The 12,665-nt window shown below is 39.2% G+C and overlaps 1 protein-coding gene across 1 annotated transcript in view; it reads left to right on the top strand.

Annotated features, from left to right (window-relative positions):
- hspa12b (heat shock protein 12B) overlaps positions 1 to 12,423 on the top strand; it is an 18,246-nt gene extending 5,823 nt beyond the window's left edge. The window contains exons 4-13 of the mRNA XM_016529809.1: positions 1,381 to 1,505; positions 1,610 to 1,796; positions 2,016 to 2,120; positions 4,307 to 4,423; positions 6,312 to 6,489; positions 8,309 to 8,395; positions 9,447 to 9,551; positions 10,531 to 10,789; positions 10,870 to 10,973; positions 11,062 to 12,423. Coding sequence (XP_016385295.1) covers positions 1,381 to 1,505; positions 1,610 to 1,796; positions 2,016 to 2,120; positions 4,307 to 4,423; positions 6,312 to 6,489; positions 8,309 to 8,395; positions 9,447 to 9,551; positions 10,531 to 10,789; positions 10,870 to 10,973; positions 11,062 to 11,729 — 1,935 coding nt within the window. The 3' untranslated portion in view covers positions 11,730 to 12,423. The remainder of the gene's footprint in view (positions 1 to 1,380; positions 1,506 to 1,609; positions 1,797 to 2,015; positions 2,121 to 4,306; positions 4,424 to 6,311; positions 6,490 to 8,308; positions 8,396 to 9,446; positions 9,552 to 10,530; positions 10,790 to 10,869; positions 10,974 to 11,061) is intronic.
- The last annotated feature ends 242 nt before the right edge of the window (positions 12,424 to 12,665 follow it).

Below are 12,665 nucleotides of genomic sequence, written 5' to 3'. Positions count from 1 at the left end.
TCTCCCTGACATGGCTGCTTCAACACTAACTGCGGTTACTGAAACCACGCCTTCTTTCTTTGCGTGCACATTTGGGCGCATTATGCAAATATTCCCACATAGTGACCTAGATATGTGGGGGCGTGTTAGAACGAGCCGTTTTAGGAGGGCATGGACCAGTCTTAACTTTTATAAAGAATATCTCTTTGGGTTTGAGACTTTAGTCTTTGCAACTTGAGGGATCTTATCTATTCACGAACAGCTTGTAACACTCCAAAGAGAAAGGAAAACTTGAAATAGCATCATATGGCCCCTTTAAGTTAACAGAAGTTAAACTTTTAAAAAACGTATCCTGAGAGCTTGTTTTTTCCCTTTCCAATGCCTGCGTCTCATGTTTTTTCTATGCACAAACGCATTTGTGTGAACGAACCCTTAGGAGCCATTCACACAGAACACGTCTCAGTTCCCTCCTTTTATATTGTTCCATGCTTGCACTTGTGTATTTTGAAGTGTCTTGCACACAACAGTTGAAGTTGAAGTTGAAGTTAAAGAAGCTTTTAAAAATGTGTTTAGCTTTAATTAAAAAAGACCTCGCTTTTTTCCCATTCCAATGTCACCTTATTTTTTGTGTTCCACTGTGCTACTTCGTCCATTGTTTTATGATGTAAACATGCAGTAGACATGTTTGACCATCTTTTGCAGCTTCTTGTGCATGACACGGTGTTCTAAAAAGTGCTAAAAGAAAAAAAAATTGGTTACACTTTATTTCGATAGTCCATTTTAGACATTCTATTAACTATAAGTAACTTTGTAACTACATATCAACTACATGTCAACTAATTCTCATTAATTTGCAACTACATGTCTACTAACTCTCAGAGTAGACTGTTAGGGTAGGTTTAGGGTTAGTAGAATGTTGACAAAGAAAGTGTTAGAAGATATTAAGCAGACAGTCTACTAATACTCTACTAACTGCTAGTTGACATGTAGTTGCAAAGTTACTTACTGTTAATAGAATGTCTAAAGTGGACTATCGAAATAAAGTGTTACCAAAAAATTTCCTTTAGATCCTCTACATTTCTTTTCTTCATTACACTGCCCTGCATCTCACATTTTTAAACACAAATCAGTACAAATCAGTTTTACATGACTGAAAAAATAGTGATATGACCACCATGACCTGAAAATTATACATGATACACTCCACTCTGAGGTGTTTGGTCAATGTAACACTCAGGTCAGGGAAATGATCTAGAGATAAGAGAAAAGAGGGAGAAGGTGGGGTCAGCTACTCTTCGTACCAGGGAGAACTTTTTGTAAAGCCACCCCTTTGAAAAAGTGATAAGGCAATAGATTTATTTTCTTTCTGTCTGCCTTGTTTTTCTTCCTTTCCCTATGTAGCGGACAGAGGTTAGACCGCGTGTGGCTTGTCCATTTTCTGTGGTTGTTGCTATAGATTTTGGCACCACCTCCAGTGGCTATGCATTCAGTTTCACAGAAGATCCTGAGACCATTCACATGATGAGGTATTTATGACATCAGCACAAAAACATTGTCTAACCTGAAGTTATTATAACTCCCCAATCCACTTCTTACCCTACATTTCTCCTTACGTTTTAATATTTAACAGACGGTGGGAGGGTGGCGACCCTGGTGTAGCCAATCAGAAGAGTCCAACTTGCCTACTGCTGACCCCTGACCTCCGGTTCCACAGTTTTGGCTTTGCAGCTCGAGACAGCTATCATGACCTTGACCCTGAGGAAGCCAGGCATTGGCTCTACTTTGACAAATTCAAAATGAAAATCCACAGCACCAGTGTAAGCAGAGCATCTATCATATCTTGACTATGTTTTTGATGTATATTTTTCTTCAGGTAGAGTAATTGCTCAGCTTAGGGGGATCAAGCTTGTGTCATAAGGTATCACACCACTGTCAAAAAATGCATCTACTTGTCTGAAGCAGAGCATAAGGGGGGTGTATTATTTATGACACATCTTTGTAAGAATTTCTGCAGCAGACTCTCTTACTTTCTATAGGATCTCACTATGGAGACCGAGCTGGAGTCTGTTAGTGGAAGAAGAGTCCGGGCTATTGAGGTGTTTGCTCACGCCTTGAGGTTCTTCAGAGAACATGCTTTAAAGGTGAACATAAACACACAAAACAGAGGCAAAGTAGTACAAAGACAGTCAACTAAACAAGTTCTCAACAAAAGTTCAGGAGGATACTGTCAGGGGTCTGGGTCTGGTGTTCTCCCTCTCACCACCAGAGGTCGCCACTTCCCATCCTCCCGGACGCCGTTACCTTGACTCCACACACCTGTGCACACACTCACACACACACAGCTGTTGCCCATCCTGAGGGCTATTTATACGCCTTCCCCACGCCCCTCTGGGCGGATTATTAAGTGTTGTTACGGGACTGATGCAAGCTCTACGTGGCCGTATTGTGTCAGAGTCCGTTTTCTGTTTCGAGCCTGTGTCGGATTCTCAGATCTGTTTGTGTTCTGTTTTGGTTTTTACTTTGTTTTCCCCTGCAGTTAATAAAAGCCTGCATTTGGACCCAGACCCCTGTTTACACGGTGTGTTCCTTTACCGCGCCGTGACAGATACGTTCAACCCCTAATGGAGCCAAATACACTATATTAAGATTCATATATCTAAAGGGTATTAATGCTTTATGAGGGTACTGCCCCAGTGACAAGTGGTTGCACCCCAAAAGGTACTATTTTTTGTAGGGTAGGGTAGGGTATTGTAGGGTAAACTGTTGCTCCACCACCACAACTTTACTTTTATTTCTATTAACGTTAATTCTTTCAAATTTAAAATATACAGTATATTATTTTTACTAAGTAATTCAAGTCAATCCAGCAATCCAATCCATATATATATATACAGATAATATATTAAATCGGAGTATCTATTTACACTAAGTGCAAATAGCCCGCCTTGTTGGCAGAGGCTATTTATAGTAACTCCGCCCACCAACGTGTGATTGGGGTAGACAACACTACAAAAGATGACCATCAATTATCAGCAGATGGTAAAACGCGTGTCGTAGTTTTTTGATTTTGAATCCGCCTTTTGCCAAACTTTTTTTCTCCCTTTTCAAATCTCATATCACAGCGGAAAGGCATTTATTTTCAATAAAAATGAAGGAAATACTCAAACAGTTGAAAATAAAGTATCGGGTAGGGTTAGGGTATAGGGAAGGCTTTATTGTCCCAAAAAGGTGGCATCCATTTAATAATTTGAATTAACATTATAATTTACACTTTTTATTGCATACTGATTTATAATGTACTGCAATATTGAGGTGCATATTATTGCCACTATTTGTAATAAGTAGTAGGCTATAAATAGCAAAATCCTGCTATTTTTTTTAACAGTGTAGGCCTAAATATAATCTATTTGCACTTTGCATAAATAGCATATCGCTAAAACATACTGCTATTTGCACTTAGTGTAAATAGAATCCATTGATATTTGCACTTAGTGTAAATAGCATCCATCGCTATTTACACTTAGTGTAAATAGCATGTATTGCTATTTGCACTTAGTGTAAATAGACTCTGTCGCTATTTACATTTAGTGCAATATAGCCACTGCCATATTAAATACAGACTTTGGCTCAACAAGCTGGTATAGACTCCAGCATATACCAACAACCTTACATAGGAAAAGAAGTTTGGAGAATAAATGGATATTAAATACAGAATTTCCAATATGTTTAAAATGTATTTTATTAGAAAGATACCTGTATATAATTTCTTCATAATTGTACTGTACTTACTCAAGAACTATTTGAACATTTGTGAAACTTTTTTAAAGTGCTGTTATTGTCTTGGTTATACTTTTATTTATTTAGGCATTTGTTGCCTATATTAGTTGTGCAATATAAATCTGCAGGGCCAGACTGAACATAAACCACCATAATGTAGAGCAGTAGTGTGTTGTGGCTTCGGTCCAAATCTTTCAGGATGCACTTTTCCTTCACTCATACAAGAACACATCCAGTCTCTGTGAAGAGTAGGGGTTGGGGGAGGTGGAGGTTATGGGCCAATCTGTAGTCAGTCTTGGCTGGACCCAAACCTTCTTCCTCCTTCTTCATGGAGCCCCTGAAGGCTTGTGGGAAACATTAACATGGAGATTTTGACCAAACCTCCGGCCATGCATGGGGGTCACGAGTGCGACACATCACTGTATTTTTTAAAGCGGAACGGAAATAAGGATATCAATAACTAATAGACGTATGAAAATGTTATCTGTGGAATGTAGTTTAGATAAGAGTAGGAAAAGTAGTAACGTTTGTCTGTGTGTGTGTTTTTCAGGAGGTGAAGGACCAGTCTTTCTCTGTGCTGGAAGGTAATGAAGTACGATGGGTCATCACTGTTCCTGCGGTGTGGCGGCAACCAGCCAAGCAGTTCATGCGAGAAGCTGCATATTTGGTATAGGATAACTGATCTGAAATTACACATTCAAATTTCTTTCTCTTTTTTTCTCTTTCTCTCTTTCTTCTCTCATGCACACATACACAAATGCATACTCCCACATTGAACATGGTGTCCTGCAGCCCCCCAGTGAAGTTCAGGAAATGTGCGTATATGAAAAAGAATGCAAAAGTCACTGTACACATACAGTAAATGGGAATACTGAAAGACTTTTGTATGAGCGTGAGAGGTATAGTGTGCCAAGAGGGAACAATAACCTGATATCCATTTTATATGTGTGTGTTTGCCTGTGTGAAATATACTGTATTGCAGAGCTGTAAATATCCCTATGAGCAAATCACTAAGAAATCAATCACAGAGATTATTTTTGGCACAATATGTACATCTCAGGCCATACAACAATCAACAGTGCAGGAACTGCCATAAAAGAACAAATACTGTTGATTCGATCACTACCAGCTGCTCAAACTCTAAGTCCACGGAAATCTCCTTGAATTTATGCCCAAACCAACCAACAGCTCTACATATTAAACAGGCTCATGTCAGAACAGTATTTGTTCTAGTAGCATCAGATCTTTATTTCTATATACCTTACTAGAGGTAAGGCAGGTTAATTTCCTCTTTGCAGTGTCACAGAGGTTAAACAACACAAAAGACCAGCACACAAACACAGGAAACCACGCCTGTCCCAGCCAAGCAAGAGAGGGGGAATGAGGCAGCCCACCATCTCCCATCATAACTCCATGACCAATTGGGGCAGTTAACTGATACTTTCAAAATGTGTGGATACCTTTTCTTCTGTTACTTTGGTTACCTTGCTACCAGTTGTGCTCATTGCTTACAGGTTTTATGATAAAAATGTAAGCAGTACTTGCTCATAAAAAAATGTCAGTTGATGCTAGAGTGTAGTGGGTATTGCCGCCAGGGTATTGTTATGCAGTTGCAAGGTGTTCTGACTGTTGTTCGCAAATTATTACTTGGTTGCTAGAATGGTGTGGGTGGTTGCTAAGGCTTTGCTATGGTGTTTAATAACTGTCCCAAGTCAAAAGAACCCAATAGTGCTTGCATCATCTGGTATGAACTTATATCAGTTGGTGTATTAGTGATGGGGATTTTTTTAGTAACGCTTTGTGCAGGTTACATCATCACACCAGTAGGTGACAATAAGTGTCTTTATGAGTGACTCGCTAAATCATTCAGTTACCTGATTTGTTTAAAACACAGATTCATTCAGAAAAGAATCATGTGACTGTCTATTTGAGTGAGTCATTGAACCACTCACTGAACCAATTTGTTCCAAACACTGATTCATTTGGAAAAGAAACATGTGACTCTCTATATGAGCATGTCATTGAATCACTCACTCAACCAATTTGTTTAAAACACTGATTCGTTTAGGAACAAAACAAATTACTATCTATATGAGTGAGTCAGTGAATTATTTACTCAACCAATTCATTGAAAACACTGATTCATTCAGGAACCAAAAAAGTGACTGTATCATTAATCATTCAGTTAACTGATTTGTGACCCTCTCTGTGAAATCCAGGCTAAAGTCTCAAAATCTATTTCTGAGATAGCAAGCATCAAAGTTTGATTTCAACCATTAATTACACTATGATTTCAATCTTTGACATGGTCTCAGTCAATATTAAAGATATCAGTGTTGCATTTTCACAGAATGCTCTTTACCTTATGAAGGATGGTTTTATGCAGAAAACAGTAAATCACACACACAAAAAAAGCCAGGGTCATATGTATTCAAAACACTGATTCATTCAGGAACTAAACTCACCCTTGGAAGCACTTGATACTGAACTGGTGTTTAGAATAAGTTACTCAATGTTAACTCAAACACTATTAATTAAGGCTCATCTTATCATAGGCAGGTTTGATGACTCCAGATTCTCCTGAGCAGCTCCTCATAGCTCTGGAACCAGAGGCTGCATCCATCTACTGCAGGAAGCTCCGTCTACACCAGGTTATTGACCTCAGTCAACCACCATTAACTAATGGTTTAGATGTGGACGGGTCCCGCCCTTTTGATTCCAGTTTTAGGCAAGGTAAGAAAAGTATTTTCTTATTCTCAACCTATTAGCATTATACAATATCACTAGCTCTTAGATTGATCCTGGGAAGGAGTCCAAATCTTTTGCTTTGAGTGTATAACGTTTCTCTATAAACATTAAATGGGAACCATGCCTAAAGCATAGTTAATACAGGATTGTTTTTCATCCTTTGAAAACAGAGTACTTTTTTGTTTTCTGTGGGAATGTGAGGGTTTATGCACAGAGTTTGCCAGATTAGGGTAAGACTCAGAACCAAGTGGGTCTTAGTGAGTATGAACGCATGTGGTTTAGGTTAAGACAGAAAGAGAGAGATGACATTTTCTTGAAGGTGTGAGTGTCCCCCAAGGTCACAGAGCTGAAAAAACCTCTTTGAAGGATTGACACTGTTTTTCTTATCAGGGCTTGACAAAAGATAAAATGGTACTCTTTTACAAACACTCTTTTCACATTTATATACAAAAATAAATAAATACTGTAGACACTATTATTCATTCCTGCTTTTACACTCAAACAAAATATACTTACACTCATACACACACATTTCACATCATAATTGGAACAAGGTGCTGTGGACCATGAGCTCACCCTCCTCTTCACTGCTTACACTAGTTTCCCTGGATGATTTCTTTTGTTCTTTCATTCTTTTTTGCATTTTTGCTTGCTTACTTATTCAGAAGTATGTGAGCAAATGTACGTTCCAAAATGTAACATGTTTTACAATTGGACAATGTTTACTGCCACAGGAAATCAAGGGACACAAACACACTTAAGCTTCTTTTCTTTTCTTCTTTTTTCTTTACACTTCTATGGAGGAAAGAAAAACTTTCTTAGATACCATGCCTTTTCATTGCTGCTTTTTATGTATTGATCTTAAAACTATAATGATACAAATGTGCCCATAGTTGAGTCTATTATCTTATAACCATAAAGGTTGATATTAATATGATGTTTATGCAAACAATCTGTATGAGTTAGTTTATTGATTAAATTGAAGTTTAAAATTGTAAAGTTCTTGTAATTGTAAAGTAGAACAAAATAAAATTGTAAAGTTGTACTAACTCAATCTATGAGTTAGTTAACTTAAATGTCTTGAGGTAATTGGTTTCCACAAATGTTTATCTGAACTTATTGGGTTTTACTGTGCCTGGGCACATTATTTATCTGTCTCTGTTGTATCAAATCACATGGGTTTTAGAGTAATTAAAGTTCAAATTGGTTTGTTTTTACTTTTTCTTTCTGTCTTTGTCTTTGTCAAATGCTGTTTCATATTGTAATGGGTTCCAGATTGTCCCAAAAGTGTGGTTAAGTTTTCTCTTCTCTGTGTGTTTGGTGCAAGCTGTGGGAATGTAAGACAGCATGTCCTCCAGTGTTCACAGACTGTACCTGAAAAGAAATATTAGAAGTAATGCAGTCCATAAAAAGAGTTCTTCAGGAAAAATAGCAACCAGTATAGCCTTAGTAACCCCCAAAGTGAAGCAGAGATCATTTTTAGTTTAGCAGGTCATTATTCACTAAAAGCACCCGCTATAAAACTACAGCCATGAAACAAGCCTGTTTTATTAGGTATAAGAGCAATATTTAAAGGAAATTGTGCTCACATCTCAAAGATCATGTTTTATAAACAAAGGCTTTAGGTTCATTAAATCAGGGTCTGTTTAGCAGGCTGCTTTATTATTGATCCAGGTAACTGCAATCTCTCCCTCTCTCTTACGCTCAAGTTTCGAGTTTATTGGCTTTAATGTGATAAGGTTTTGATTAATGCTGCCCTTGTGTGAGTGATTCACAGATTAAAGGAAAACAATCTGTCTTTCAGCACGCGAGCAGCTCCGCAGAGCCAGGCATAGCCGAACTTTTCTGGTGGAGAGTGGTACTGGAGAATTATGGTCTGAGATGCAGACAGGTGAGAGATGGAGATTCACATCTAGCTATCATCATAGCTAGATCATCATCATCACTTCTATTATGTATATATATATATATATATTCAGCTAATTTCTATGGATAGTAATTTTGTCCTCAGACATAGTTCGTTTGAAACAGACATCTTGATGCCCGTAGGACATATAGAGTGTCGATACTGTGACAAATTAAACATGAGGATGCTTTAATAAAGACATGTCTTTTTTATTTGTGATTCTTTGAAATAACCACAAATAGACCAGCAAAAAGATTTCAAACAGGCAAGCAAAATTGAAAAGTCATAACAATACATCCCAAAGTAATAATTTCCAGCATTGTATTGTAATGAGCTACTTTATATGACAAGTTAGATGAAATCTTCCATTCTTAAAATATGATTTCCCCCATCACACTTTCTTGTTCCTTATGTGTATATAATATTGTTTATATGACTCTAATTGCTTTGCATGTGTGTAAGAGACGCTCATTATGGAGCAATCATTGGTATGTTATTACTAGCTGAGCGCATGGCTGCAGTGTGTGTGCGTGCAGTGCTCTCTGCATGACTGGCACAATGACAAGGTGCTGGGTCAAAATAATCAGATCTTTAGCTCCAGATGTTTCCTGGAGAGAGAGGGATCGAGTTTATTACAATCTAACTCACACAATACTCAAAATACAGATCTCCTTTGCTTTCTCATAGTGTCTTGCAGTTCTTAATGGTGCACACATGTGTATCGACACACAAAGAGGAGGCCATTTCCCGTGAAACTGAGTTATTACACCACTGTAAACAAACAAGAAACACACGTTCCTCTCTCTACTCCTGTGTACTTGAGTAAAGTCAGTTGGCAGGAGCCAAGCTAAGCCACTCTTATCTCAGACTGTATCATCAATGTCTGAAGGCTGTTTGGTAAAAGATCTTCCTGACTGCAGCAGGTCAGAGAGAGAGAAGAACAAGGGTGTTATTTAAACAAGTCTTGTTACAGTCTAGTAACAGTTACTAAGCAGGAAACCCATGACTGAATAAGTTTAACTGTGTATTCTCAAAGGTGACCGGTACATCGTGGCAGACTGTGGTGGTGGGACAGTGGATCTGACAGTGCATCAGATTGAGCAGCCACAGGGCACTCTGAAGGAGCTTTACAAAGCCTCAGGTTAGTTGAGAACCAAATCTGACTCCTTCACACACACACAGCTACCTCCAATAAGACTTTCACCTCACAGATCTTCAGGACTAGAGTGAAATGATGCATGGCTAAAGTGAACAGTCATGAATAACCAAGTTCAATTCAGCCAAATAGGACATATTCCTGGATCAACTGCCCTCAAGCTGTCACTCCTCCTCCAAGCACACACTTAGGTGATGTAATGCAACATTGACTGCCAGGTAGTGTTTGCCATGATGTGTTTGTGTGGGATTGGCAAAAAGACACACCAAGGGCACATATAAGCACCCATCTGAAACCTAAGATCTCAAGTTCTTGTGGACTTCACAGACACACCCACCCAATGACATCTCAAGTACACATCATTGGGACAACAAACTTCAACCTATTGGATTCTACAGGTTTAGGGCAGGGTTGTCCAAACCTGCTCCAAGAAGGTCACCTTCCAGCAGAGTTTGGCTCCAGCCCTAATTAAACACACCTGGACCAGCTAATCACAGTCTTCAGGATCACTAGAAACTTCCAAGATGGTGTGTTGTAGCTAATCTCTACATAAAATTGTCCCTCCAGGATCAGGATTGGACACCGCTTGTTTAGGGGAAACGTTAGGCTGTGTGCTCTGTGGTTGAGGGTTCAACCACTATTCTTATTAGTTTATCATTTCCCCTTGATTTTAGGGATAGTTAATGGTTAGAGTTGGTGTCAGGGTTAAGACTTGTTTTTTCAAGACCTGTTGATCCAGGAGCACGTCCTAATAGGTAAAATCATGATTACCATAGTCAGAATGAAATCAAATATGGTCAGTCTTGAGTGATGACTTTAGCCATGCCCTGTTATTTCACTCCAGAGGGTGAAGGACGTCCTGATTGATCATCAATCACTTATTCCAAAGGATATAGGAGATGAGCATGCAAATCTAGTGGCATGTAGCTCTATCCTAAATGGTACATACATGTTTCTCTTTCAGGGGGTCCTTATGGAGCAGTTGGTGTGGATCTTGCCTTTGAGGCCATGTTGTGCCAGATCTTTGGGGCTGACTTCATTGAGAGTTTTAAAGCTAAACGTCCAGCAGCTTGGGTGGACCTTACCATTGCATTTGAAGCCCGCAAGCGCACAGCGGCTCCTGGCCGGGCCAACTCATTAAACATCTCGCTGCCCTTTTCCTTCATTGACTTCTACAAGCGACACCGGGGGCAGAGTGTGGAGACTGCCCTGCGCAAGAGCAAGTACGTCTGACTGACTGAGAGCTTTATTATATCTTTGAAAATGTGAGTGTGTCTCTAACAATGTGTGATGTTTCTGTCAGTATGAATTTTATAAAGTGGTCATCTCAAGGGATGCTGAGGCTGTCTGCGGAAGCCATGAATGAGCTTTTCCAGCCGACCATCAACAACATCATAAAACATATTGGTAAGACACACTGTCTCTCAAACAAACACCAAACCGCAGATTGGTGGTCAATTCTCTAAAGTCTTGTCGCTTTCTCTCACTCTAACAGAGAACCTGATGCAGAAGGAGGAAGTAAAGGGTGTGCGTTTTCTCTTCTTGGTTGGAGGATTTGCAGAGTCGCCCATGCTTCAACGCGCGGCACAAAATGCACTAGGGCGAAACTGCCGTATCATAATTCCACATGACGTAGGTCTAACCATCCTCAAGGGTGCAGTCCTGTTTGGTCTAGACCCCACTGTTGTCCGTGTACGCCGTTGCCCATTAACTTACGGTGTTGGGGTTTTGAACCGCTTTGTGGAAGGCCGACACCCTCGTGATAAGCTTCTCATAAAAGATGGCCGTGAATGGTGCACTGACATCCTGGACCGCTTTGTAAGCGTTGATCAATCGGTGGCCTTGGGAGAGGTGGTGAGGCGGAGCTACACTCCAGCAAGAATGGGACAAAGAAAGATCATCATCAACATCTACTGCAGTGACACTGATGACATAACCTACATTACCAACCCCGGGGTGAGGAAGTGTGGTGCCATCACGCTAGACCTGCTTGAGTCAGGGGCAGTGGCAGCTAGCGCTGGTGATAACGATAAAGGATCAGTGTTTGAACGCAGGGAGATTCGCACGACGATGCAGTTTGGAGACACTGAGATCAAAGTCACAGCTGTTGATGTGGCAACCGGCCGACTGGTGCGGGCATCAATTGATTTCCTGTCCAACTGATCCTATTGTGCCATTTCAGAGAACTGGAATGCGAATGTGAAGGACATTTAACGACAGCTAATCTCATCAATTAATGCCTTAAATAATAGCTTTGAGGCTGAAGATCTGGATATCCAAGGATTGCAGATATAAAAACTGGAAGGCTGAATTATAAACTGGAACATTACTGGGATTCCCTGTAATTGTGCAAAGCACTAGCTATGAGGACTGTCTCTGAATTAAGTGTACTGTAAGCTTTGGATAAGAAAGATTCTAAATTAATAGCAATGAAAGTTTCAGTTACATCATGAGCCACAGACAAAAAAAATAAAATAAATAGAACTTTGGACGGGAACCGCATTTACTAGAATGATCAAATAAGCATACATTTTTATTTTTTTATTTGTTTCCTATTAGTTTAGTAACACAGAGGAGCTAGTTTTAGTTCAGTTACTCCTTGTGGTGATCATCACACATGCAGTAAGTAGACATTATATTACTTCTAAGTTAGCAGACACTTAGTATTTTAATTATCAGATAAAGCCACTTAAGTTTGTTTTTTTTGGTAAACATTCTCTATAACTATACACTAATCATTACAAACTTGTATCAGGACACTCCTAAGATTTTAAATGATAGTTGCGCCACCTTGAGGTAAGAAGAGGAAGTGATCAGCTAGAATGTCGTTAAGATGACAGTTAACAGAGAAATTAAGTTCAAATGTTAGGCACCATTAGAATAGCTAAAGACTTTAAATTACTCCAGGTCTAAACTAAAAGTGATTATGACATTCATCATTGACATTTGAACTTTTAGTCTTTCATCTGCCTCGTATGAGAAATGTTGATGGCTTTTTACCCATCCAGGAGGTAAGAAAACAGTTGTAATTTTTAACACAAACCTGCTTCAAAGATGTTGGTAATATTACTATTAAGTATGCTGGACATCAGTCTGACA

The sequence above is a fragment of the Sinocyclocheilus rhinocerous genome, unplaced genomic scaffold (assembly GCF_001515625.1).
Source record: "Sinocyclocheilus rhinocerous isolate Xijiao unplaced genomic scaffold, SAMN03320098_v1.1 scaffold1382, whole genome shotgun sequence".
Classification (NCBI taxonomy): Eukaryota; Metazoa; Chordata; class Actinopteri; order Cypriniformes; family Cyprinidae; genus Sinocyclocheilus; species Sinocyclocheilus rhinocerous.
This window is presented reverse-complemented; position numbering and strand designations above follow the sequence as displayed.